This window comes from Mycteria americana, chromosome 26 (genome assembly GCF_035582795.1).
Source record: "Mycteria americana isolate JAX WOST 10 ecotype Jacksonville Zoo and Gardens chromosome 26, USCA_MyAme_1.0, whole genome shotgun sequence".
Lineage (NCBI taxonomy): Eukaryota > Metazoa > Chordata > Aves > Ciconiiformes > Ciconiidae > Mycteria > Mycteria americana.
In genome coordinates, this window is record NC_134390.1 from 182928 (window position 1) to 208665 (window position 25738).

Below are 25738 nucleotides of genomic sequence, written 5' to 3' on the forward strand. Positions count from 1 at the left end.
CATGGACACAGGCCATGTTTACATGTCTCCTTTCATGTTCCTGTGGTGCTGCTCTCAATCCTAAATCTGTCCAGCTGCAAATCCTTGGCTGGCAGGGAGTGGAGGGGGGAGGCTCTCAGCGCTGTGCAACACGGAGCTGTTGGGGACTGAGGTTTTGGGGTGGAAAAAGGCTCCAGTGACACTTAACAATGAATTCTTCATTCCCTTGTAGTCCTTGCAGCCTTGTGCCAGGATTATTTTTTTTTTTAAATGGTTTTGGGTGCCAGATTTGCTCTCCTTGCTTGGTTGATCAAGGAGACTGGTAAAATCATTAAAATCTCTTTTTAATTTAAAAAGTGCTAAAAAGTTGCATTCACTGCTGCCTTCTGCTGGGTGCAGCCAGACCTGCACACATACTGTGGGGTCAAAAGTTAGGAGGGATTCCTCTTCAGAGCAAGAAGAGGGAACTTTGTCCTCCAGAGCTGAAAATAAATGAGCCTTTCTCCTCCAGAGGTACCCGAAGTCCTGGCCTCAGCAAACAGACCCAAAGAGTCTCGAGGGACCGAGGATCCGTTACAGCGTTAATTCCTGATAATGGTTTCCTCCTGGTTCTGCTGATCCTGGGGAAGATTGCAGAGTTAAAGACCAGATCTGTTATCCTAGAAACACCTGGTCTGTTGGTGTGTTTTGGTGAAAGTATTGCAAGCTGGTATTTCAAGACATCCTGACCAGATTCCAGCTGGAGTAATTGCTTGCCGCTTCCCTTCAGCCCTGCCTGTGGCTCCAGCTGGATAAAACGCGCCTTGCTCCCATCCTCCAAACCCTTTCATAACGCGACCGCCACAGATCTCCCTTGGAGGTGGCCGCAGTTTGCTGGCAGCTCCTCCGCCACACGCCTCGCTTTAGCTAAAAAGCAGCGTTGAGCCAAAAGACGCTCTCCCAGGTTCCCAACTGTGGATAATAACCTCCTAGCAGAATCCTCCGGCTGAGTAGGAGACATAATCAAATAAGGCTGGAAATGATGAGGAAAACTTCCGGAGAAAACCAAGATGTTTCTCTAACAACATGCCATGCAAACCCCATTTTCCCGAGGCTGCTTGCTAGACTTTCCTCACTGTGGCATTTCTGCTTGGCTTCTCTGATGCCTAACCGTGTTGAGCAGGCATTAGGAAGGCTCCTTTTCCTCTCCCCAGCTGCATGCCCTCCAAGGAGCTTGTAGGAACTGAAAGTGCCTTTGATGTGTCAAATTTAATTGAATTGGGCAAGATGTTGAGAATGCATTACGCAGGTCTCTGCTGACAGACGGACACCTACGTGGTGGGGTCACGCACGCCTTCTTTCACCCCTAGGCTTTTGGTGGAAAGAAGACGAGGAGGCTTTTGGCAAGAAGGACAGGTTTATCCATCTCCCTCCTCCTCCTCCTTGCCGGCGTAGGCAGACAAACACCACAACCAAAAATCGCCCACATCTGCCACTCAATTGCGGGGTCATACAGCTTGGGGACGATGTGTTGGAGGGGGACAGGGACCCGAGCCCACCGCTGGGTTGGGGTGCAGGGTGCCCGGGTGAGAGGAAGGCAGCTGGTGCCTCATCCTTGCCCGGGGCACTCCCAAGGCTCTGCCTCACCCACAGAAGCATGTGTGTTATTAACTGAATACGTGTGTCGGTCCCTGTCGGCCCCAGTTTGCTGATTTCATTTTCTGAGCCCGCACGGGGCTGCTATTAATTTGTCAGTTCCACGGCAGCCCAGATTTCTGATGAGTTCAACTCCATGTTGGACCTCAAAGCCTGGCAGATGGTATTGCAGGTGGCCAAATTCAGATTATAAATGCTGCTGAGACCCAGACAGCCTGGTTTTTGTTTTTTCCTCCTCACCTGGCTCTGTATCTCAACCGAGGACCTTAAAACTGGCACAATAATACAAGCAGGAATAATAATAGTAACAGGAGACAACTCCTTCCTTCACAGACTCTGTGATTAGTTGGGATTAGATGGCCAGAGGAGAAAGTTTGGTCTAGTTTGTTTTTAAGAGAAAGGCTGTTTCTTGCTGGCTCAGCTTTGGGAGTTTGCAGCAAGCCATTGATGGGGAAAAAAAAAATGCACTGGGAATTAAAAGTAGAGCAAGAAGTAGCAAACTTTCCCCTTCTCGTCCTCAGTTCCTAGGGCTGCTTCTTGCCGTGGTGGTAGGAAAAGTGGTGGGATTAGTGCAAAGACTCACCACTTTCTAGCACAAGGTGATGTCTCTGTAGAGGTGTTTCAGACGGGGCTTTCAAGGATTTCTCTTATCCACCCCCCCATCTGCTTGCGCTCTCTTTAAAGGTGAGGGATTAGTCTGCTGGCCTGCGGCTGATGGTGTTTCCACCTTCTCCTGCCCTGGAGCAACGAGGCTTTTGCTTCCCCTGGTAACCTGACCCAGCTTTGGAGCAAAAACCCCCGTGAAAGTGAGTTTGGCTTTGGGGATGTCTCCATGTCCCTTGCTGCCGTCCCACCTCTTTGGCTTGAGAAGCCGGTCCTGAAGCTGTCCTCCAGCCCTTGGTGGCTGCTGTGCTGAGCTGGGTGGTCACGGTGACCTTGTAACCTGTGAGCCTGTAAACAGGGATGATGCTATTTAAATGCTGAATGGTGTTAATGCTTAATAACAGCATTGCTCTGCTCTTTGCTTAGAAATTTCTTGATGGTCTCTAAGGCATACAAGTGGATGCAAATGCTTTGGGGCTGGTCTGCAATGGAAATGCCAGCATCCTTAATAATTAATTTGCATTGAAATCATCATTAAATCATCACATGGGGATAATAATGTGTATCAGGGAAAGCAAAGGGCCAGTTAGAAAAAAGGCCTGTACAAGATCACACAGTGAGAAAGCTGGGCTTGAAGCCCTGGCGTCCTGATTTTCAGGTCTAGCCCTTTCCAGCAAAGCCACCTGCATCAGCGACGTTAAGAGGCTGCGTTTCTGCTCATCTAGATGAATACTTTGAATTCTTATGGGCCAGCGGCCTTTTATCGGTGTCCTCAGGATTCAGACAGAGCTGAGTTTGGGGCAGTGGTGGTTTTCCTCTTGAAAGGTGTTTGCTGTGGAAATGTCTTCTTTGCTCGTGCAGTCTCCTTTCAAGATTGCGAGGAGCACGCTTGGGAATAAATGCTGAAATGATGTGGGGAGAGAGCTGCCACTGGGAAAGCGATCTCCCCTCTTCGCCTTGGCAATGCCTTGGCTGTGTGTTCTGCAAGGCTGTGTGTTCTTCGCCTTGGCTGTGTGTTCTGCTGGGATGGGAAGGCATGGAGCTGGCTGGAGAGCAGGGGCCAGCTCTGGGGTGGAGGTGGTTGAGTTGCATCAAGGCAGAGGGGAACTGAAAGCACGACCAGGCTCCAAAGCACCTATAAACACCATAAGTAACATAACAGAGAGGAATCTGGAAACTCTTAAAAGCTGAAATTCTTGCATAATCACCTGGGTCCAAGAGCCCAAGAGTTTGCAAAGCAAAATATTGGTGACAATATGTGGACAGATGGTTACCTTGGCGAAGTGGAAAATCAGTTTTTCAGCCCATTCTGTCTCTGAGACCCAGAGCAAATGCGTCAAGAAATTTCTCAACTTAAAAATTTAGATAGTATAGATGGATTAGGTTGAAAGAGACTTGTGGTGGTAGCATCCCTTGTTGCATCAGATCTGGAGCTAAAGATTCTTGCAGTGAGTGGTCTCTGGAGAAATGTGTGGTTTTTCTGTAGGTTGGTTGTATTCCTGGAAAATCAGGCTGAAAATTGAAGCAGAGCCTCTGGTCTTGCACCCAGACCCTCTGGCAGAGCCTTGTGAAAGGGGACTCACTGCAAGCCTTGAAGATATAGGAACTAGCTGGGGGTCTGGCTTCCCCCACGGAGCACCAGCCACCTTCTGAGAAGGTCTGTGGTCCTTTCCCAGACTACACCTGGCCCTACCTCCTCCTCTTGCTCTCCTGGATGGATTTAGCCTCCTGGCCCCTCTTCAAGGAAAAGATGCTTGGGAAATATTTCTACATATATAAATAGATCCATAAAAATAATTATGTGCCTGCATCCTAGGTAGGTCATGCCATTGCAAGGCAGGTGCCAGATGGGAGCTGAATGCTTACATGGCCTTGAAGATCCGGATCTGGAGGATTTGTACAAGGTCAGGACAAGAAATTCAGAGCAGAAGACTCAGCTCTGATCTCCGAGGTTTGAAGCTGGGCTGTGCTCTTTTCCTCTCTGTCCTACAAGTGTGAGCCTTTCTCTACAGGAGTGAAGCAGTTTGCCCTGCACCGTGTTTTCCAAGATACCAGTGGGTTCGGTGTTATCCAAGCCAGGTGGATTTTCTTGCCATTTCCTCCGAGGTAAGGCACTGCACTTCCCCCATTTGCAGCCACGTGATGGAGAAGCAATTCAGGTGCTGGGTTTGAGGTCTGCACTCTTGGGACAGACTGTCTCAGCTTTCTTTGGAGCAGAGATTTGGATGCTTTCAGATTGCTTTCACCCACCTCTACGCAAGGTAAAAAATCAGTAGGTAAGTGTTGCAACCCTCCTTCATGGAGTTTAAATGCTGAAATGAGGGAATGTCTCGCTACTAACTGCAGGACGCCTGTAAAAGACATCAGTATGCATTTCATGAGGTCAATGGCAAACGGCTGATGTCGAAGGCACAGGAGCGTGCAGAAAGGGAGATTTCCTTCGCTTGAAAATACAATGATACTTTTCAAAATAATGTTTTACACATCTCTGTCACCTTTTGCATCTGTCCCTCCTCCCCCGGGTAGGGTTGGCGTGTTGGGAAACATCACGGTGCCTTGGTTTGCCACCGTGCTGCGGAGCACCTCCCAGGATGCTGGTCCCAGCAGCCTCTCCAGATCTCCAGGTCTTGAGACATAGCCAGTGTTTGGGCTGTGTCGTTTTGGACCCCTGGAGACCCAGTGGGATGAAGCGCGCACCAGAGCTGGCTGGGGGAATCGTCTTAGGGAACTGCGTGACTGTGCCCTGGGTGACAACGCAGCGGCTCAAAAGGTATTTCTGTGAAATCACATATTTCTGCTGAAGGCATACAGTATTTTGGCATTTAATTGGTATCTTAAAGCAACAGGATGGGCTGAATATGGCAGCCAAGCAGTGAAGTCAAGGAAAGGGGTCTGGGCATGTCTTGAATTTTCACAGCACCCCGAGGAACCTATAGTGCTTTGCAGAATGACCACCCCAAACCTGACCATCCTGAGGACCTCCAGAACTCAGAGTTGGGACAACGGGAGGTAAAGGAAAGGCTCATGGTCTCAAGTGACAGCAGGACATAAGAAGCAATGTGATCTGAGACACATTGTACAGTGATTTTCATTTTGATTTCATGGTTGTACTGTTTATCACAGGTCCACGAGGAAGCTAATAGAGGTTAATGTATGGTGCAATATATATTGCAGATCCGTATTGTGGAGTCATGAGCTCATGGATAGGCATGGCTGGGTGGTTTCAAATCCTGGCTCAAAGCATTCCCGCTGAGGTCTAATATACAAAGTGTTATCAATTTAGCAAGGTTTTAGGTTGGTCTGTGGCAGCTCTGATCTCTGGGTTACTGATCCTGCCCTCTAATTCGAGTTGCCCTGGTGTAAATCTGGAATGACTGGCTTGGTTTCCTGACTGTGCAAGTTTTGGAAGTGTCATTGAAGTCAATGACGCAGCTCTGCAAAGAAGGTAAATTCGCGTTCCTGATTGACTGGAGAGGACTTAGGCTGCTTTAGCCGTCTGAAAATCTGGTTTAGTGAGATTGCTTCGTATTAACGCTGGCATGCTGAGACCAGAATCCGGCCAGGTCAGAAATCAGAGCATCCAAGGGGTGCTGAAGCGGGGATGGTCTTTATTTTGTCGCTCCCTATTTTGAAGACGGGGGTTGTTCTTTTAATGTCACTTTTGCACATCAACAGGTTGTTGGCACGAGGTAGCTGCACTCGAAGCCGGACTGGGATGCTCTGCACTGGTGCCTGTGGGATTTAGGGTCTGGGAGGTTACTTTACATGATGGTATATATATTCTATGACCATAAATGTGTCATTATTTGATTCACAGGTACTAATTCAGTGGATAGAAGTGAATTTAAAGCACTTTATTTGAAAGAGTACAGTAATTATTAGACATTAAAACTCATTTTTGGGCCCTGTGCAGTTTATGTGGGTCTTAAACATTTCCAGGGTCAATAATAAATTAAATGCTTAGATCTGAAGGGGAAGAGGCGTGTAATTGACTTGAACATTACCAAAAAAAAAAGAAGAATCAGCTGTATGGCATTTTATACAGCAGATCATTGACAGGATAACTTCTGGGTAAGTTTCTTTGGGTTTTCCTGACATGGATTTCTCTTCCTTTGAAAAGTAACAAAAATACAAACTCCTTTTCAAACTGAGTATTTGGTGATCTAAATACAATTTTACACTCTGATTGATTCGAAACATGATTTTAATCCCCGTTGCTGAGAACAGACAGATTTTTTGGCAAGCCTTTTCTGAAATAATATTCAAATGCTCCTTTGCCATTGAAGGAATGAAGTGGAGGACCAGAATCAATATTTTTGCTGTGGCAGAGAATGGGTTAAACCCGTGCTAAAACTGCTGCACTTTGATAGCAGCCTTCTGGGGATATTTGCATTGACTAGTAGAGTAAAATGGATCCTTGGCTACAACAAATAAAGCTCGGTATCTGTGATAGCATTTCTCTCCTTGCTTTACAGCGTGGCATCAGGGACAGTAAATGACAGCTAGAGGAGGTGATGGAGGAGCTCCCGTGCTCTCAGCCTCACTTGGTATGGTGAAGTGAAGACCACAGTACCGCCTGGTCTTATGAATTCAAAAGGAGGAGGAGACCGGTACAAGCAGAGCACAGTGGATAAAGAGGAAGAGAAGAGCATCATTTGGTGGTGGTTCATGTCAAAACAGTCAGAGGGAGGAAAACGATCAGTAATGTTCCTTATGATTTGGAAATGGGTCCCATCTGATTGCATATTTCCATTAACAGCCTTAGCAGAAAAAGCCTGAATGTGGTGATGACATTTTGTGATGGTGCAATGCTGGGGAGACATCACCAACAGAAAGAAGCATTAGGATGTCATGCTGGAAATGTATGACTTTTAGGCTAAGTAACAGAAACGGGATTAAATGAATGGTTGAAAGAGCAAAGTTGCATCCCAAAGACTAACCCAAATCCTTTGACTATGCTGGGGACCATAACCAGGTCCTGACATAGCAGAGGAAAGAGGTGGAATGGTTATGAGGCTTTGGTGTGATGCTGCCATGAAAAAAGTCTGGGCTGTAGGAAGCAAGTGATGGAGCAGATCACACCTTAAACGCTTTGTGTTACTCATCTGAGAATCAGAGTGGAGCAGGAACAGAGAAAAGAAACCAAAAACCAGGGAGAGAAATGAAGCATCGAAGCTAAAGGACAACACTGCTCCAAGAACAAACGAGCTGTGGATGAATTTGGGCTGAAAATCAGGAGGTTTCTCATTGTCACAGGAGAAAGCAGTTGCTAGAGCTCCCCAGTGGGGTCAGCAGGGACTCAAGGACGTGCTTCCAGTCCCGTCTTCTCAGGAAAGCCTCCGTGTGAGTGAAGGACATCTGCATCCCATGGGTGGTTGTAAATGGAAGCAGCAAAACTTCCAGTTTGTGAGACTCTTGTGGCACGGAGCGAGCGCTCCTCTGTGTGTGTGTGTGCAAACAGCCGAGCGGTAAGAAGAAATGGGAGGCAGGTGAGCGGAGTCCAACAGCAATGAGGCATTGGGTGGCAACCTCCACACCCAGCAAATGGCTGTAATAACAACTTTCTGCAGTGCCTCGGAGCTCTTCGTGAAGGGCAACAAACTCCACCGAGCGCTAACTTCTGCAAGGGGGACATGGAAGGAGCTGGCCCAGGGTAGGATCCCAGCGTCCTCGTTCCTGTTGCTACACCGGTGGTTTGGATTTAATGGCATTTTCCCCCAGCATCAGAAAACCGTCGGCCATGGGGAGAGCTGGGCGACAGAAGGTGGGTTGGGCCATCACAGTGCATCTCCCCAGGAGATAAGTCAACTTTAGTCCCCCAGCAAAAATGAAGGGAGAGAGGGCAGAGGTGAAATGCTCATCTGAACAAGCACCGTCTCTAAAACGGATGCCAGTTTTCCCCAGCTCCTCTCTCGGCCCGGAGGGAGGTTTGGCTACACCTTCTCAGACATCCCCCTTGGCAAGGTCTGTGGGGAGTGAAGCTCCACTGACTGCCGCCGACGGACCTCGCGCTCTGCCCAGTCCTCCTCTGGCTCGAAGCCTTTGAAGATGGCGAGTCTCTCCGAGAAGGCTTTGGCTTGCGGGAAGAGAATGTAATTGTAGATGATGGAGGCTGCTGCTGCCCCAACCAGGGGGCCCACCCAGAAGACCTGGGGGAAAGGGAAAGAAAAGAATCTGTTGAGCAAAAACCGTCCTGAGTTTGGAGGATGGAGAGGAACCAGGGTCTCTGAAGAGCATTGCAGGGGGTTTATGTTCCTTCCTACCCTGTGTTCATTGGGAGCAAAATGCAGAAGCCAGCCCTGCTTTGGCCATCACTGTTGACCTGAACTCCCATCCATTGCTGTTGTGCCTGAATATACCTAACCATCCTCTTCTGTCTTTCCTTCTCTGTTGAGAGCTACGTGATCCTCATTAATGACAGGCCCATCATGAGCACGCTTAATGATTTGGGTTCCTCTGGAGAAGTGTCTTCCTACCCATTTACACATTGCTATAGAGAGGAGGAGGCTACCAGCTTGGGCTGGACACCTCTGAGCACGTCAACCTGAACCACTACAGCTCTGGCTCCGAATGTACTCTTTGCAGATGGAAATCCCTGGAGTGTTCCCAAAGGAGCTGGTGGAAAATGTGTGCCCAGATCCAACTGGAACCAGGAAAGCTCCCCAGGACTAGCAAGAAGAGCTCCCCTCTCCATTGGTTTTGCTTCTTTTGCTAAGTCACAGTCAACAAACCACACACCCTCTTCCTGTTGCAATGCACCCTGCTTAGATAAGCCAATTAAGCACCCAGCAGCCCCACCTCTTTTTGCTAATCTCTACATCTCTCCTCCAGCTGGGAGCTGGCATGGAAATGCCAGGAATCTGTCTGGCTCTGTGGGTTTCTAGGAATACTGGTAATTCGGGGGGCTTACCCCACCAAAACAACCACATTTCTTACCCAGTGGTCACTGAAGTCTCCGACTATCACAGCAGGGCCGAAAGACCTGGCTGGATTCATGGAGCAGCCGGTGTAACGGATCTGTCGAGAAACACCACACGTTGTTAGCACTAAGCCCTTTTAGCCCATTTTAAAAAATCCTGGTGTGTTATTAGCGTGATTCATTCCCTGAGCTGATGTTTCACCGTCCAGCATGCCTGTTCCAGGAAAAGGGATGCTAGCAGCTTCCAGCACCTGAGTCAACACGGGTGAGTTGCCTGTATTTGTACATCTTCTGTGCGAGCACGTGTCCTGTGCATGGTGCAACTCAGCTGCAGGCTGGGTGACGTGCCCTGCAGCATGACCAGGACTGCAGGGACAAGCTCCTGCTGTGCCTATTCCTGGAGCAAATTGCTACTCCTTGCCACTGAGGATAGGAGAAGAATAGTCCCATAGACACATGGGCTTGCAGATCATTAAGGATGGAAGATGTGGTGTAAACATCGCTGTTTTAATGCATGCACTGAGAAGCTGGGACTGTTGGGGGCTGCTTTGGTCTGTCATCCAGGAGGGATTTCCCTGGGTGTTCATCCCAAATGCTTCCCAGTCTTATGATGGTCTTGAGTGCCTCAGTTGCTGACACATTCATTCCAGGATAGAAGACCCCACTGATCCCTGGGAGCTCCCTACGGGACTCAAGGAGCAGCAGAGCCCAGCAGGTTAAGTTTTTTCATGCCCAATAAAAGCCAAGCTCAGGCTATGGCTCTGTTATGGCTTTGGTGGGCTTTTTCTCTTCTACTCACTGGAAAGCCATGGGCACTACATGAGTTACAAATCCCCTCTCCCCGCTGGGGCATGCAGCCAAGCAGGCTTTGGGCACAAAGGCAAAGACAACCTAAAAAGTGCTGTGTTTTAGCCCATTCTACCCACCCCAAGGAGATGCCCCACTGCAACAGAAAGGCCAATGGACAGGGCAGGAGAGCCCACGTTGTCCTCCCGTCGTTCGTCGGTAGAAGCGAAAATGCACAGGACCAGCTGGAAGGTGAGGAAGAGCTCGACGGCCACTGCCTGCCCCGTCGTCGTCTCGTTATGCAGCTGGAAGGGGAGAAAAAATGTGTCTCAGGGACTGGGAAGTTTGGGGACTGGGTTGGAAATGTGGAGGGGGAAGCCCAAATCAAGGAGAACCAAAAAGGACATAGGAAATAGGTGCGATTTTTGGCACCAATATGAAGAAAAATTTCCCAGGTATAAGGAAAAGTGGGTCAATGGGTAATACTTGATTGACATGGCAGGAAATCTTTTAGTTGCAGTTCTCTGGGTATTTTTTCCCACTCTTCTTTTCCCCCTAGGGATTTTTTTTTTTCTTTTCCTCATACTTAAAATGCAAAATGCCTTTTGGAAAAGTTTACAAATTGCATTTTGAAAATGTCAAAAAGAAATATTTTGGCATTAAGAAAAAAATTCCCTCCCCTCTTCCCACACTTTTTTGACTGAAAGAATTTGTCAGATTTGGTCTGAGGCTGTGCCTGGTTGCACCCCCTCTCCTCCAACTCTGCTTTCTGACACTTTATTACTTCTTGGTGGTTTTTCAGCCAGATCTGGATGGAGCTGGCAGCGCTGCCAGCCAGATCTGCAGCTGGCAGTCCCGCTTGCCTGTGGTCTCCCATCGCTGTTGCTTCCCTGAGTCCATCCTGGCACATCTCTACCCTTTCTTTCCCTGCATCAATCCTGTTTTGGACACGGTGCATCCTCCCAAATGCTGATGGAGATCACTTCGCTTGGTGATGCCATGAAGGCAGCAATTGCCCTCCTGGCCAAGATCCAGAGGCAGATCTTGCTCGCTCTCCTCTCTCCGATATTCTCCCCCTTTTAAGGGTAATTTGTGCAAGCAGCTGCAAGATGTGCAGCCCATGGGGGCGGGGGGGGTGTGTGTGTCAAAATCCCTATTCCCTCTTTTAGGTGGTTTAAGCTGTAAAACAACAGAGCTGGGCATTTTGAAAGTCTCTCTTAAAACTCCTACTTGCTTTGTAGGGTTTATTAAACCTCAGCTATTATTAGTCTAAATAGTCTTGTTCAGATTAACCCACAATCCCTTTTTCAAACCTCTTAATCTCTTTGGCAGTGAAGCTGGGTCCTGGCAGTGCCTCCCTGCTGCAAGAAAGGGGATTTTCGTGTGCTGCTTCCTAAAACACGCCTCCTCCCTCGCCGCTTGGCTTGGTTTTGGGTGATGCAGGTTCCAGCATGGGCGTCTCTACAGGAGACACAGCTGCCGGTACCCGTCTGAATAGGAGTGGTGGGGCATGGAGAAAAGAGAGGGGATGTGACCCTGTGACTTTTTAATCTTTTTCCCCTCTTTTTATTATGTGCATGGGTAGGGGAGGGGATGTTAGAGGTTGGGATACCATTGGGGAGTCCCCTCGCGGCTTCCTAAGGTTCCCCAGTTTTCTTTTTTCCCTGCATATCTGAAACCAGGCTGTGATCCTTGCGATGCTTCTGGCACTGCATGGTGGCACTGCCCAGGCACCCGTGTGTGTTGGGCGTTGGGATGAACCAGCTGGATCTGGTGTGGACATCCCTGCGCAACGGGAAGCAACTTAACAAGCAGTGCTATCTAATGAAAAGCTGGGATTTAGACCCAAAAAATCCCCCCCTACCCCGGCGCAACATCCCCATTGCTGGGAATCTGGCGCAGCAGCCTGTAAATAGCGGCATGGCATAACACGGAGGGGAGAAAAGGCTGCCCATACCCACACCAAGACTGGAAAGTGGGACAAGCTTGGGGCAGGAGGAATGGAGAGGTGATGCTTTTGGTCGTGTCCTTCCTAAACACCTGGGTCTCCTCTGAATCCAACTCCTCCACAATACAGCCCTAGATAAAACAGCGATGATGGTGGCTTTGTCTTCTAAGGGAGGTGTCTATGTGGCCAGCTGGGTCATACCTCTGTTTTTAGTGCTAAAAAGCAGAGGAGGCAGCCTGGACTCCTGCCTTCATCCCTGCTCCTGGAAGGACCTTTGGTGCAGCAAGCTCATGGTGCTGGGCTGCAGCTGACAGTGGCTTCCTACCCAACACTAAATAAAGGGGGGTCCTTGCTGGCCACAAAACCCTTCTTCACATCCCTCAGCCTTCCCAAAAGCCCTGCTCAATCTTTCCTGCTCCCTTCCAAGCCCATCCATGGGCTGAAGTCTTACCTTGTTGATGGCCAAGCCTTCCCGGGAGTCTGCAGGGGTGATCTCATGTAAGATGGCAGCCCCCACGACAGCCCCCAGGAGCTGGGCCACCACGTAGAAGACTGCGCGGAGGAAGGAGACTTGGGAGCCGATGAGGCAAGCCACCGTCACTGCTGGGTTGATGTGGGCTCCACTGATGTGCCCCAGGGCTTGGACCAGTGTGCTGATGGCCAAGCCAAAAGCCAGCGCGATTTGAAGGATGCTTGGGGAGGAAGCTGAGGGCCAGTTCAGAGCAGAGCCCAGGCCAAAGAGGATGAAGACCAAAGTCGCCAGAAATTCTGCAAAGACAGCCCGGGTGAAGGCTACGGATCGCAGTTCCCACATCATGGAGTGGCAGCTGCTGGAGGCTGCAAGGACTGACCCTGCCCGTGGTGTCTTCGGGCAATTGCTACTGCAGCTGCTGTGTCCATGGAGGATGACGGGGGACAACATATATATATATATGGACGTGGGGGGCCAAAGGATCACCCACTGAAGGAGGTGGGATTGAGGTCCTAGGAAACCTGATGCTTTTTTTCATTTGTGTTCCAGCTGAGGGAACATCAGACCCTGCCCCCTCTATTAAAGCTCGGGAATGCAGTGTTCGCCACCCTTGGGAGGTCATAAATCAGCCTCGAGCAATGCCATGAAACACTGTTCCCTTTCTCCTGTGCTTTCTTACTAGGGGTCCTATCCCCAGAGCTCTACCACCTGCAGCATGGAGAGGAGAGCAAGCAAGGGGGCTTCTGTAGAGCTACAGATGGAGCTGAGGTGGGGTTGCGTTGAAAAACAGGATGTGGGCTGTGATTAAATAACCAGGCAAAACTGGATGCAAAAGAGTCTCTCAGAGGCACTTCTAGTGACTTACTACAACTCGATTCCTCAGAGTACCAGAATTTTACAGCCTGGGCACAGATCTCCTACCCAGAAAAATGGGAACCAGCCCCAAGAAATGACTGTCAAGAAAAAAACTCTAGTGTGAAAGAATGACATGCACAGCTGGAGTACCGGCTGTGCTCTAATTGCAGGGATTTTGGCCAACTCAGCTCTTCAGAAATGTCTTTTTACTTCTTGGTGTTAATCCCCAAAAGAGGAATGATATTTTCTTCTCTGGAGCATGGTCCTTCACATTAAACCATCCACTAATTGCCCAACAAGTCCATTTTCCTTTTTCTTCCATTGCTTAGGGCACATTTGCCCATTCCTGGGTGATGTCTGTGAAGACTTCTGCTCCCTCTGTCATTGGGGTTGGTGGGTTTGCTGGCAAGATAGCACTTGTTTCTTTTTTGCCCCTTCTTAGCAGACTCTGTAGTTATTCTGAAGCCCAGCGAGCTGGGAGGAGCACTCCCCCAGAGTGGAGCTGGAGCTGAAAGGACCATTTTATTTTAGAGGGACGCAGAGCACCAGCACTGAGAGTCCATTTTTTGGCTCTGACAAAGACTGCTGCTGTATGATAAACCAAATATTTTTTCCCTTCCAGAGGAACCGTGCAAGTGCCACCAAACCGATGTGAAAGGTTGATGCAAAATATTCCATATTGCTCAAATTATGTCACAGAATCGTAGAATATCTCAAGTTGGAAGGGACCCATAAGGGCATGTGAAGGCCTCTTCTTTCTGCCACAAAAGGTGGGTAACGATACTTGCCAGTTGGACTAGATGATCGTTGTAGGTCCCTTGCAACTGAACTATTCTGCTTCTATTCTATTCTACTCTATTCTTGTCCTCTCTTTAAAAAAGACGCTTATGGGGACATTGCTCTTAACAAGGGAGAGATTGTGGGGAGAACAAGTCCAATCCATGGGTGAGTCTGGAGGCTGGAAGACTTGTATTCAACTTTTTCCTTTGAAAATCCTTCTTTTGGACTTCCTTAGGGACTTTGGCCCATCGCAGCATTGCTCTAGCCTCCGGTTTTCCAACAGTGAAGCCAATCTCACGAAACAGGCTGTGAGGCTAAATATATTTGGGGTGCTGATGAGCCACACAACATGGTCACATGCAGTCTGCAGGCCCTTGCTCCTGCCTACTGGTACAGATTTGCGAGCTTAGCATTACTCAAGAACTAGTTAGGTCAGGAACTGATTATGAATGCAGACTGTTATTAGTGCAGGGAATGACAGAGAACTAATATGGGCAATTAACTGGAGCTGATACCCTATTTGATTAATAGTTACTCATGGCGAGCAAGTTACGATTAATGACGACTAATGAAAAGGACAAAGTACGCAAGATTAGCTCTGAGCAACTTAAAAATCTAACAGCCTCATGGTCCTCACTTCTACCTGGCAATGCGCAAGTTCATTGCAGCTCTTGTTTATGCTGTGTTTTGAGATGACTGTGCTATGGACGGTGGGTTTCTGCTATATACCATGATGAAAGGATTGGTGTTGCATCATGAGCCGTCTTGCTGACAGGGAGCTCTGCTATCGTGGTCTCTGCTGTGGGGCTGAGCAAACTATTGCTGTGAGACGCTGCTTTCCAGCAAGAATTATAACATACCCTAGCTTTTACCCAGAGACCTCTAGCACTGCGGTGACTGTGATCCTTCCAGTTTTACAGAGAGGGGGTCCACGGCACAAAGCCAGACACTGCCGTTGCTAATGCCAGGCAGTGAGTCAGTGGCAGAGCCAAGGCTTCCAGCCTTGCCACAGCCATGTGTCCTGCGATACGCCTGGGAAACAGAGAACCGGGGACCAAGCCAGCTGAAGAGCTTGGTACTGGGTTGCTGAAGCTCTGCTTGTGTCTAGGAGAGGTTCCAGGAGCCTCTGGTGTTGAGGGTTACGTGGCTTTACACCTTACACCAAGTGTGCTGCGGCTTTGGGAGCAGCAAAGAGCATTGCAGCCCTGTGGCAAAGGCGTCTGAGACGGGAAAGTGCATTATTTTACCTTTTAATCCACAGCCCTTGGAGTGTAACGGCATTATCAGCCCCCCCCCCGGGATCAAATGCAAATGCTCATGAAGAGTGTGTTGGCGTCTGCGGAGGGTTGATACACCGTGCTTCCTCCCGATGGCAGAAAATGGCCCGGTAATGCATTTTTGAAGAACAATTTGCAAGCAAGGGAACTGTGCTTGCACAACAACTTGCTTCTCGAGTGACTTAGATGGCTCAGATATCTTTGCTTCCTTGGCTTTCAGGAAATTATAAACATCTTTAAGGTATCTCCATTCCATCTAAAATACCTCCAAGCCACAGAGAATAAAAGATTTATTGCATAAACAACAGTGAGTTTTCCTGCTTGGATCTGATCCGTCACAGGAGATGTGCGTGCTGCCCAGACCTTGCTGGAAGCTCCGTTTTTTTTCTCTTTTCTGTGAATAGAGAGCGCTTGCAGACAACTCCCCCTCCTCTCCGACAGCTGAACCGACAACCTGCACCCATGCTTCACATGGCAGCAAATGCCCTTTTTATTAGACGCCACGGAATCCACAGGAGGACTAGGTCTTGAGAGAAAACTTTATACAAACCCAGCTATTATTGGTTCTGCTCTTTGTTGAAATAGGTGTTTTCTTTCCAAGGTGTAAAACTGAAGGTGGTGTAAAGGAGGCGTAAAACTGAAAATGCTACCTCTAAGAGTTCTCCAGGGGAAGACTTTAAAAGAAGCCAAAGGATAAGAAGGAAAAAAATCTTAATTCTAGTATTTTGACTAGTCTTCTTGTTTCTCAGTTGAGGTTTTCTGCTTTCTGCCTTGGATAAATGGACGTGCTGGTGCGTTTGGCCCCATCCATGGCCCCCAGCGGAGTGCAGGGAATGGCAGCCATGGGCTGCCAGGACACCTGGGGAAGCGGAGCAGACGGGGATGAGGGTATGGACATGTTTGCATTGGGATCAGCAGGGGCAGAAACACCTCAGCTAGCTTTCCACCTCGGAATCAGAGCACCTGTAGCATTAGTTTGGCTCCAGGAACCTTTCCACCCTGAACGTCCTGACCCTTGTGGGCATTACCCAGACAGGCGGGTCTGTGGCTTGTGGGTCTGGGCTAGGGAAAGGACCAAACACAGGTCCCTCACCTTCCTCTAGGCTGAGTTTGTTAACCATGAGGCTCCTGCTGCCCATTGCAGGATGGGGTGTGCAGAGATGCCCGCTCACAGTGAGCTGCAAAGCATCGAGGGAGTGGATGAAGACCCCTTTTAGCTCTAGGCTGTTTTGTGATGGGACGCAGCGGCACGGCTTTTGCTGCAATGCAATCCGAAGCATGTTTTTAATTGCATTTCATAAATGCACCAGGAAAGTGTTACCTCTCTCCAGCTCCTGGCTGGAGAACAGACAGAGCAGAAGATGATGTCTGTATTCCCCAAAGCAAGGTGACCATCAGGAAAAATTATATTCTCCCATTGTCATATTACATCAAATTGTCATATTACATTTGCTCCTCCCAGAGGAGCAAAATGAAAAAAAATCAACACCTTTTCCGGCATTTCAGGCCAAATCCTAAATCCCTATTCATGCAAAACTTCTGCTGGCTCTTGCAGTGTTTATTGTTCTTGTTTTAATTGAAGCAGAAGGATTAATGCAGCCCTGATTTCCTTCACTGACTTCAATGAATTGAGCTTGAGTGCGGGCCAGGAACTGGGCCTGGTGTTAGGAGAAGGCTTCATTTTATTTTTTTATCCCATCTCAAGGACTTGCATATTCAGTCCTGAATGTTTGCCTAGAGTCTTAGTCAAGGCATACAGTGGGACTCTGGTGTTGGCGGAGCTGGGCTATGGATCACGTCAGGATCAGTACACATTTCTGGTGGCCGTATAAAAGCCTGACATCCGTGAAGACCACGAAGCCTTCCACCCCAGCATGAGCTGGTCTCTGTACAGCACCTAGGCAGGGATTCAATTCTTTCCTCCTGTGATTTGCAAGAAAATACAATTTTTCTTTTGCTAACAACATGTTAATGAGACCCAGAATGTTCAGAACCAGGGAGAGGGAGAAACCGTGGTCTATGCCTCTGCAGAGAGACTTAATAGACAAGTTATGGCCAATCCCAACATCCTACAAGGTCAGAGACAGGGCTGAGTTAGGTGATGACCTCCCTTTAATCATGCCTTAAGGCATGAAGGAAGGGGAGCGTTCTTCCCTTGTTTGAGCGCTGAAGTTCAAGGCCAGGCCATGGCATATTTTGCCTAAACATTTATAGGGAAATAATTAATGCTTTTTCCCTTGAGCCCATGAAAGCAAGCCAGACACCAGGATAGCCATATAGCCAGCAGATTTTGAAGTGAGATAGACTGGGTGGCCTTACCAGATCTTGCAAGCTCTTTGCTACTTATCCAGGTATGAATATTACATTAGTTAAAATCAATCAGATTGCAACATCACCTCAGGTGACAGAGCTGAGCAGGAGACCTCAGCTTCACCGTTCGCCGGATACCCAGTGTTACGTTTGCAAAACAAATCACATCTAATGAGCCAAACTCCCAGCGCGTGTAAATTGGGGATGTGGCTTTGACATCAGTGTAGTGACATTGACTGAGAACATCCAGTGTCTGGTCTTTTCACTATTTTCCTCATTTTGATGTAAATCAGAAGTAATCAAGCTGAAGTCCACGAAGGAGAAGTGAATGAGCTCAATTCAGATGTCTTTCTCCAGGTGATTCTCCTGGATTTTAAAAAAACCAACTAGGTTAGATACTGCCAGGAACTGGTCCTGCTCTAGACTGCAATGTCTAGAAGCTCTAGAAGCTCCAGGTGGCTCTAGAAGCAATGTCCCCTGTCCCCTCCTGTCCTGTCTTCTGCAGCCCTGTGGATCTGAGATGCTCATTGGCATAAGGGCTTGCAGAGCTAAGGCTGTTGCAATACGTGTGTTATCATCAATAGTGCGGGTACCACTATGTGTGTATTGACAGCTCACCTGTGCTCTGGGACATTTTGGCCGCTATTTCTTGATCTTTGCTGGGAGGGAAGCAGGAGCATGTCTGGCAACTTTACCTTCAAGAAGAGACTGTTATCTCAGCATCTTTCCTGGGGAGCTGCTGGTGCGTGTGGTGGGAGGTGCGTGAAGGGTGCACAGATGAAAGTAGGTTATTGTGAAAATCCCTCTAACAACCAGCTGGCATTGATGGAGAAAGAAAAAGGTGCTTGGCTTCCGAAAGCAGCATCTTTCATCTGAGACCAAGGTCAGTGCCATGGTCCTCGTTGTACAGCCGGATAAGGGGAGTACTGCAAGAAACTTTGTGGTCCATAGGGGGAAAAGAAGGATCACCTTCAGGTTCCAGTGGCAGCAATCACAGAGAGAAAGCCAGACGAGATGTCAGATTACATTAAATCTCTCCCAGCCATTAAACCGAACAGTCATTTCAAAATTAACTATTGAGTATGAAGCTGCTTCTGCCTCCGCTTTGGTGGAGAACGGAGCTGAGGTCTGGGTATGGAGCCAGGCTCTGGCAAGCTGCTGGCTGCAACTGCTCAGAGGCATCTTCAACTCAGAGTCTCAGCACGACCCTAAAATCGTGAAGCTCAGCATGTGCAACCTCACTGGCAGCCCAGAGCCGTTGTGTGGTCATGAAGTGGTGCCACCTGTCCCGTAACTCTCAGAGTTACTGAACACTCGTCCTCCACCCTGGGGTTTCCAGTGCTTGGTGCCCAAAAGCCTGTGGGGTTTGTGCAGAATCAGTTGAATGATTAACGAAAGGTTGGGTTCCCACCCTAGATGGGCTCCAGGGAAAAGTAGTGCAGCAGGTAAACAGGATGGTTGGCCCAGAGCTGTGAGGGCAAGAACAGTTTTGTGGGAGAGTGACTTTGTCCAAGGGCCGTGGGGATCCACCAGCTTCCCTCTGCCTGAAATTTTCCTTACAGGGGCTTGGACACTGGCTTGGAAACCATTATTCTCTTCTGGGACAGCATCAGGAACAAGGTTAGGACCTTGGTGTGAGTTCCCAGAAAGTCCTCTCCACCGAGCTGCTAGCTGAGAGCTGCTTTGGTGATGATCATTTTCATATCAAACAATACCTTTATGCTTTTTCTGTTTTCCACATTGCTTCAGGAAGTTCCTCCCACCGCAGATGAAGATTTGCGTTGAATCTGGGAAGGTGGGAAAAGCAGGGAAAGGAGCAGAGCAGTTCAATAGATTGGATACAACCCATGAAAAGACCTCGACAGCCTTCACAGTTGGCCATTGGCCCTTTCCACCATGCCGGATTCTGCAGAGGTCTCCTTTGGTCTGTGTGATCAACATATGCTGGGAAAGGGCTAGTACAGACTCCAAAACTGCTCCTAAAACGTATACTTTTACATAAGGCATGTAGATAGAAGATGCAACCTATTTCTTTAAAATTGTAAAGGGTTTCTTCCCTCCTTCTATCCTTTTTTAATCTACCACCTTTCATCCTCTTTTCCCCTATGTGCCTCTTTCTCTCTCTGTTTTATGGTGCTACCCAGACACCAACTTCCATGCCAAGGCTGCAACAGTAAGAGAACCACAAAGTTGGTTTCATAAAGCCTCTGGCTCTTTTCCACTTCTGAGAATAAAGGTTCAGCATGGGATATTTTTGTTTGTGGTTAGTTACTTGATTTCTGTGTGGGTTTTGGGGCACGGCACAGGGATTGGGTTGTCAGCAGCGTGAATTGCCATCCTTCTTTGGTAGAAAGACTTTCTGAGGACTTTTTTTTTTTAAATCTGGGCTATTGCACTGATTTCCTTCTGCATTTATGCTGGTGTTGATGGGATCTGGCCCTGGGGTGTCAGCGCAATTTGTTTCACTTCCTTGAATTGTATAAAGTGGAGAGGGGCATTGGCAGCTCCTCCGCGACCTTGCCAGCTAAGTCCAGCATGTGGAAAACATTGTTCTCTCCTGGGTGGGGACCGAGCTGCCCGGGGAGCTCTGCATTTCTTTTTGCTGGTCCGATGGAGCTCGTAAATTTGCTGCAGCGTGAATCCAAGAGGGGCCATGTCTCGGTGGGGCGGGGGGCATTGTCACACAACCAGAAACTGTGAAAATCCCTGTCCTGCTTTCGGCTGGGATAGAGTTAATTTTCTTCCTAGTAGCTGCTATAGGGCTGTGTTTTGGATTTTAGTATGAGAATAATGTTGATAACACGCTGATGTTTTAGTTGTTGCTAAGTAATGTTTACACTGGTCAAGGGCTTTTCAGCTCCCCGTGCTCTGCCGGGGGCACACGGAGTTGGGAGGGGGCACAGCCAGTTGATCCAAACTGCCCAAAGGGCTATTCCATACCATATGGCGTCATGCTCAGTATAGAAACCGGAGGGAGCTGGCCGGGGGGCAGCGATCGCTGCTGGGGGACTGCCTGGGCATCGGTCGGCGGGTGGGGAGGGGTTGTATCACTTGGGTTTTTTCCTGGGTTTTGTTCCTCTCTTGCTCTCTTGTTGTTTTCCTTCTCATTACTTTTTTGTTGTTGTTGTTGTTCCAATTATTAAACTGTTCTTATCACAACCCACGATTTTTCTTACTTTTGCTCTTCCGATTCTCTCCCCCATCCCACCGGGGGGGAGGGTGAGCGAGCGGCTGGGTGGTGCTCAGTTGCCAACTGGGGCTAAACCGCGACAGTCCCACTCGAAGAGCACACAGCAAGACTGCAAATCTTCTACCGTGGGTTACTGTGGAGCGTAGGAGCCCCGATCTCGGATGAGGACAGCCTCGTGCAAGACTCTACAGACCCAGACAGTGCATATCGGGTCACTCATGGCATAACAGTGGGAGAGAAATCTGCAGACAAATGGGCGAGTTTGAGGAAATGAAGTTACTTGCAGCAAGGCAGGCATCAATCTCCTGACCTAGCGAAGTCGTGTGCAGGGATGTTACGGGAAAGACGCGTTTTAGGGAGGAAAGAGGGGAAGGAATCGGCTTGCTGGGAACTTTGGAGGTATGCAAAGGAGGAAACGCAAAGGTGTTTGCTTGCTCGGGGATGTAGGCAAGGAAGGCAAACGTCGTGGGCTTGGAGGACAGGGGACACATTACCAGCTGTTCCTGGGATGCCATTAGGCCAGGTGGGAACCCCCCTCACTTCTGACTTTGAGCTTCCAGGGCAAAGACAGAGACTCCTTCCAGGACAGCACCAACAAACCTGGATTTTAGGCCAGTTTCAGCGCTGGAAATTTGGGCTCTGAAATGCAGCAAAGCTCTTTCCTCCATCTCTTCTCCCCGCTGATTGCCTGGGTCCCTTGTCAGGCTGCTGCGTCACCACAGGGCCACAGGTCACTCATTGTATGGGCTCACAAGAATTTAAAAAATTCCTGTGCACATCCCTGAATTGTATTATATAAAGTTCCTTCATAACAGTTTAAAGAAGAAACTGCACAGTGGCATGAAGGTGTCACTCCAAGTGTCACCCAAACCTGTTCTGTTCCCCCACTCCCAGCGAGGCAAGTTTGCATACTTGTGCAATTCCTTTCGTTTAACAGCATCGAATGCACATGATGGCAGTAAGAACATGTTCTTCTGGCAGCGATGAGTGAAATGCACTCCTGAGCAGCTGAACAATTTAATCCTGGGGAGTGCCTCGTCTTTACATTTATCTATTTGTTTGGTTGGTGTACGCACGTGTTGTTACTCTCTGACGTGGTTTGCGGGGATTTTGCTTCTGTTTATTTTTTAACGTCACCAGTGGGACCTGTTCCCTGCAGTTCACCAAAATCACACACCGCAGCTCTGGAGGCGTTTAAAAAAAAAATAGGGCAAAGTTTCTCAAAGCACCCAAATCCTGGCACCGTCTTAGCCCCACAGCGTGGACAAATAACTGCAAGCCACCAAGAATGTTACTCAGATAATGGTCCCCAGCTGACTTACAACTACTGCCCACCACTGGGGCTTGAGCCCACTCTAATTAAAATGCCCTTCTGAGGGCTTAAATTAATTTTACCCAGCAGTTGTGGTGCCTGTGATCAGGTGTGGCAGCTCAGCCGGGCACAGTTTACAGGATTTTCTTCCAGGCGATGGAAAACTGATGCTATAAAGGGGGTGATGGAGGGTTGGGTTTCTTTTTTTTAGCTCAGGCATCAGTGTTGTCTATTGAGGCCTGAGCTAGAGACCGATACTTACTGTAGAAGCCAGTGAGGAGAACATCCCACCCCAAACAGTTTGGCTTGTCCGGCTCCTTATATTGCATGTTAAGGGGAAGTTCTTTCTGCTCTTCAAGGACGGCTTGGGAAGGAAGGAGGGCTAATTCAGCTGAAGGACTCTGCGCAAGAGCAAGAAGGTACGAGCCGGCCAGGAAGGGAGATGCTGGCTCCTGGGAGCAGGTTTCCACCTCTCGTGGAGGTGAGGCTCCGGGGTGGCTCACTTTGGGGTGATGGGCACTGGGGAGCTCCCTGCCTACCCTGTGCCTGGGATGCTGGCAGGATGGCAGATGAGGGTAGGGCTTTGCCCCTCAAAAATAAGGGCATTTGTATTTCTTTTATCCTTCCAAACCTCTGTTCGTGCACGTCCTGATGTTCACAGCTTGTTTGTTAATCTCCCATATAGGGACCAAGCCTGGTGGCAGGATTTAGCATTAATAATCCATGGATAATTCAGCAGCCTAAAAGCCTAGGGTAAATGCCTGGTTTTTTCATGTTTTTAAAGTCCATGGCAGAGCATTCACTGCCAGTGGGGGTTTTCCCTCTTGGGAATGCAGGAAAGCGTATTTACAGAGGGCTCCTGGGTGTGCCATCATGTATGTTGATGCAGCAGATCCCTTAATTATTCCATCAGGTTTTCTTTACATTGTTTTTGATGTGATTGAATGTTCAGCAAAGTTGCTTTAATCCCTGTGAAATCCCTTGTGGATTTGGCAGGGCGTGGCCTTGACAGATTTTTTTTTTTTTTCCTGAGCATTAAAGATATGCGTGTGCAGGTGAAGGGTTCCTCATGTGGCCTGACGCTGAGCTGGACCAGCAGTTGGTCAGGGAGCTGGATGGGGGCTGTTGAACGGTTGCTGTGATGCCGTGTGTGAGCATCACAGTCTGGAATATGGCTCTTGTGCGTGCTTATCCTGATGCACCTGTGAGACCGGGAAAAGAGAAGGTCTAGAGAAAATGACCTTCTTGGTAGGACTGTGGCACATTTAAGAGCTTCCAGCTCAAACAGGAAAGCAAGGAAACAGGTTTAGAGCAGCTTTTTTGTTGGAGAAGGGTGGTCCCTGCAAGGGTTGAAGGGCTCTGCTTTTCATTGCTATCAGCTGGGCAGAGTTGTCCTTGTCTTCTCTATGGCGGAGATGAGACTCATTTCAAGCCTTGCAGCCCATGGGCTCTCCCAGTTCATTTTCCTGGCTGGGGAAAGACATGATGGTTTCCCAGAGCCCCGTGAAAACATTCCCTGTTGGCGTTGGATTTGTTTTGGGGCTGGGCAGCAAGGGAAAACCAAGATGCCCTCTGGGAGCTCAGGGGGTGGGAATGGGCCCTCTAGACAACAGGCTGGTGGATGGTTTTGGTTTCCCTTCCTGCTGCTTTCTATTTAGAGGCAGGCTGTTGCGGTAGGCAATGCTATCTGCTTTTCGTTGCTGAGGGTTTTTCCTCTTCCAGACCCAGTATTTCAGCTCTTTGAAGCATCTTCAGCCTGGGATAGAGCATGTGGGGTCCTGCATTATCCCACCAAGGAATCTGGCTTGGCCAGGGACTGCAGCTGGGATGAGTCCCTCTGGGGTTTGTTAAGAAAATGGGTGGCTCCTTTCTCACCACAATGTCGTGCACCACCTGGAGTTTCTGTTCCCAAGCCCTTGACCCCTTGACTTGTGCGATGCTTGAAGGGGATCAACAAGCCAAGCATGGTTTCCTTGTGCTGGGTTGGAGCAGTGGGTTGGAGCAACCCCACCTGCTGGGTTGAGTTTCTCTCCCTCACTTGGGACCTGCCCAGTTTTACGCCTCTGCTCAACCTCGAGGAGAATGAAAGCCCTTGAGGAGCTTGTGGTTAACAGGCACTTAATTGATTCTGAATAATCCTGACAAGTTTTTGCAGTCCTTGTGGTAATCACCTCTCTTTCCAATTGAATAGCTGGGGCTAGGTCTGTATGGATGCCAGCTGTACATTGCTTGGCTGCATTCTTTCATTTCCAGCTCATGCTGTCCTTTTAACCCTTCCATTGCCTGCTTCTTTGCAGAAGCTGTGAATGAGGATGGGTTTTTCAACTTCCTTTCCTTGTAGACAGCCTGTTCTTCACCTTCTCTTGGTCTGATTTTAGGGAGCCTAAAATGTGGCAGAGTCTTTTTTTTCATGGCAGAGTAAACAGATAAGCTAATTTAATTTTTGTACCTGTATTATAGACTTGGCAAACTAATTTGAGGTGTGATGCATGCCTATGGCATGACAAGCAATAAATGACTTGAAGGGGCTCAGGAAGGACCGGAGGGAGGATGTGGGGAGCTGGGATGTAGGGGTACAGCTCCTAACCCGAGTATAGTCCCAGAACTGCCCAAAATTGTGCTTTCATTTTGTGGGAACACAGCGCAAGACTGCTCTGCTGACACCTCTCTTTCATCACAAGCCTGTCTCCATGTGTTTAGGTAGAGGGTGTGCTGTGTTTATACTGTCTGTCTCTTCCTCTCTCCTCGACAAATTTTCTGCCCGTGTGAAGCATTTCACTATGTAAAGGGACAATTTTTTTCTCTCCTGCTGCGGCGGGGTGGTAAGAGGAGATGATGTCTCCATCTCGCTGAGCTCTCCAGACTGTAATTCCCCCAGGTCCTGTCATGGGGGGGCAAAACCTCATTCACCTCGTGCCCCTTCCCTTGGACATGCTCTGGGCTGGGAGCTGGATTCCCCATTCAGCCCTCTCCTTCATGGGGCTGAATTTATAATATTGCTTCGGTGATGGGGTCTACGTGGTGCTCGTGGTCTGCTGGCTTCCCTGGGACACCTCCAAACCCTCCTTGTGCCCCCCAGGCGGGGCCGCATCGGTCCAGAGAGGACAACACTTGTGGGGCAGAGCAGCCTTACCCTCTCTATCCTGCTCTATATGCGCAAAGCCTGGAAAGGGTCGGGAAGGGAGCCAGGGCTGTGTGCGATTCCTCCCTCCTGCTCTCACGTTACAGAGCTTGGCTCAGGCCTTCCCTCTGTCCCAGGGGAGCCTCCAGCCCCCGCCATAGCCCTCGTTGCTCTGTGCCCGGCTGCAGCAGGGCCCGGGGAAGCTGCTGCTCCCCAGACCGCGGTCAGCTCTGACGTGCAGCGGCAGAGAGATGCTGCAGCAAAGCATCCTTCGCGTCTCCCTCCCCTTTGCAATCCCAGCTCCGAGTTCAGCATCTCTGGGGTGGCCGCTTCCCACCCTGTGGTGCAGGACCCTGCTGCTGCCTCCCCGTTGCTGTGTCCGTGCGTCCTCCCCATCGCTGCCGGTGGCCGCTCGCCTCCGTTTTTGCCGTTTCTTTCCCGACTTCCCCCTGTGCTGCAGGCTGGGAATGGTACGGTCCTCCCTTCAACGCCTGTTGCTCTGTGGATGTTGCTAGAAGGTGAAGGCATCAGCACAGGCTGCAGAGGCTGCA

The 25738-nt window shown here is 49.1% G+C and overlaps 2 protein-coding genes across 2 annotated transcripts in view; both read right to left on the reverse strand.

The window, feature by feature from the left end:
- The window catches only part of POU6F1 (POU class 6 homeobox 1), a 224966-nt gene that overhangs the window by 108981 nt on the left and 90247 nt on the right, over positions 1–25738 (reverse strand). The window lies entirely within an intron of this gene.
- Positions 8151–12687, reverse strand: AQP2 (aquaporin 2). The gene is made up of 4 exons (XM_075525378.1): positions 12322–12687; positions 10063–10227; positions 9154–9234; positions 8151–8366 (listed from the first exon to the last, which is right to left on the reverse strand). Exons 1-4 carry the CDS (start codon positions 12685–12687, stop codon positions 8151–8153), a joined length of 828 nt encoding a protein of 275 aa, XP_075381493.1.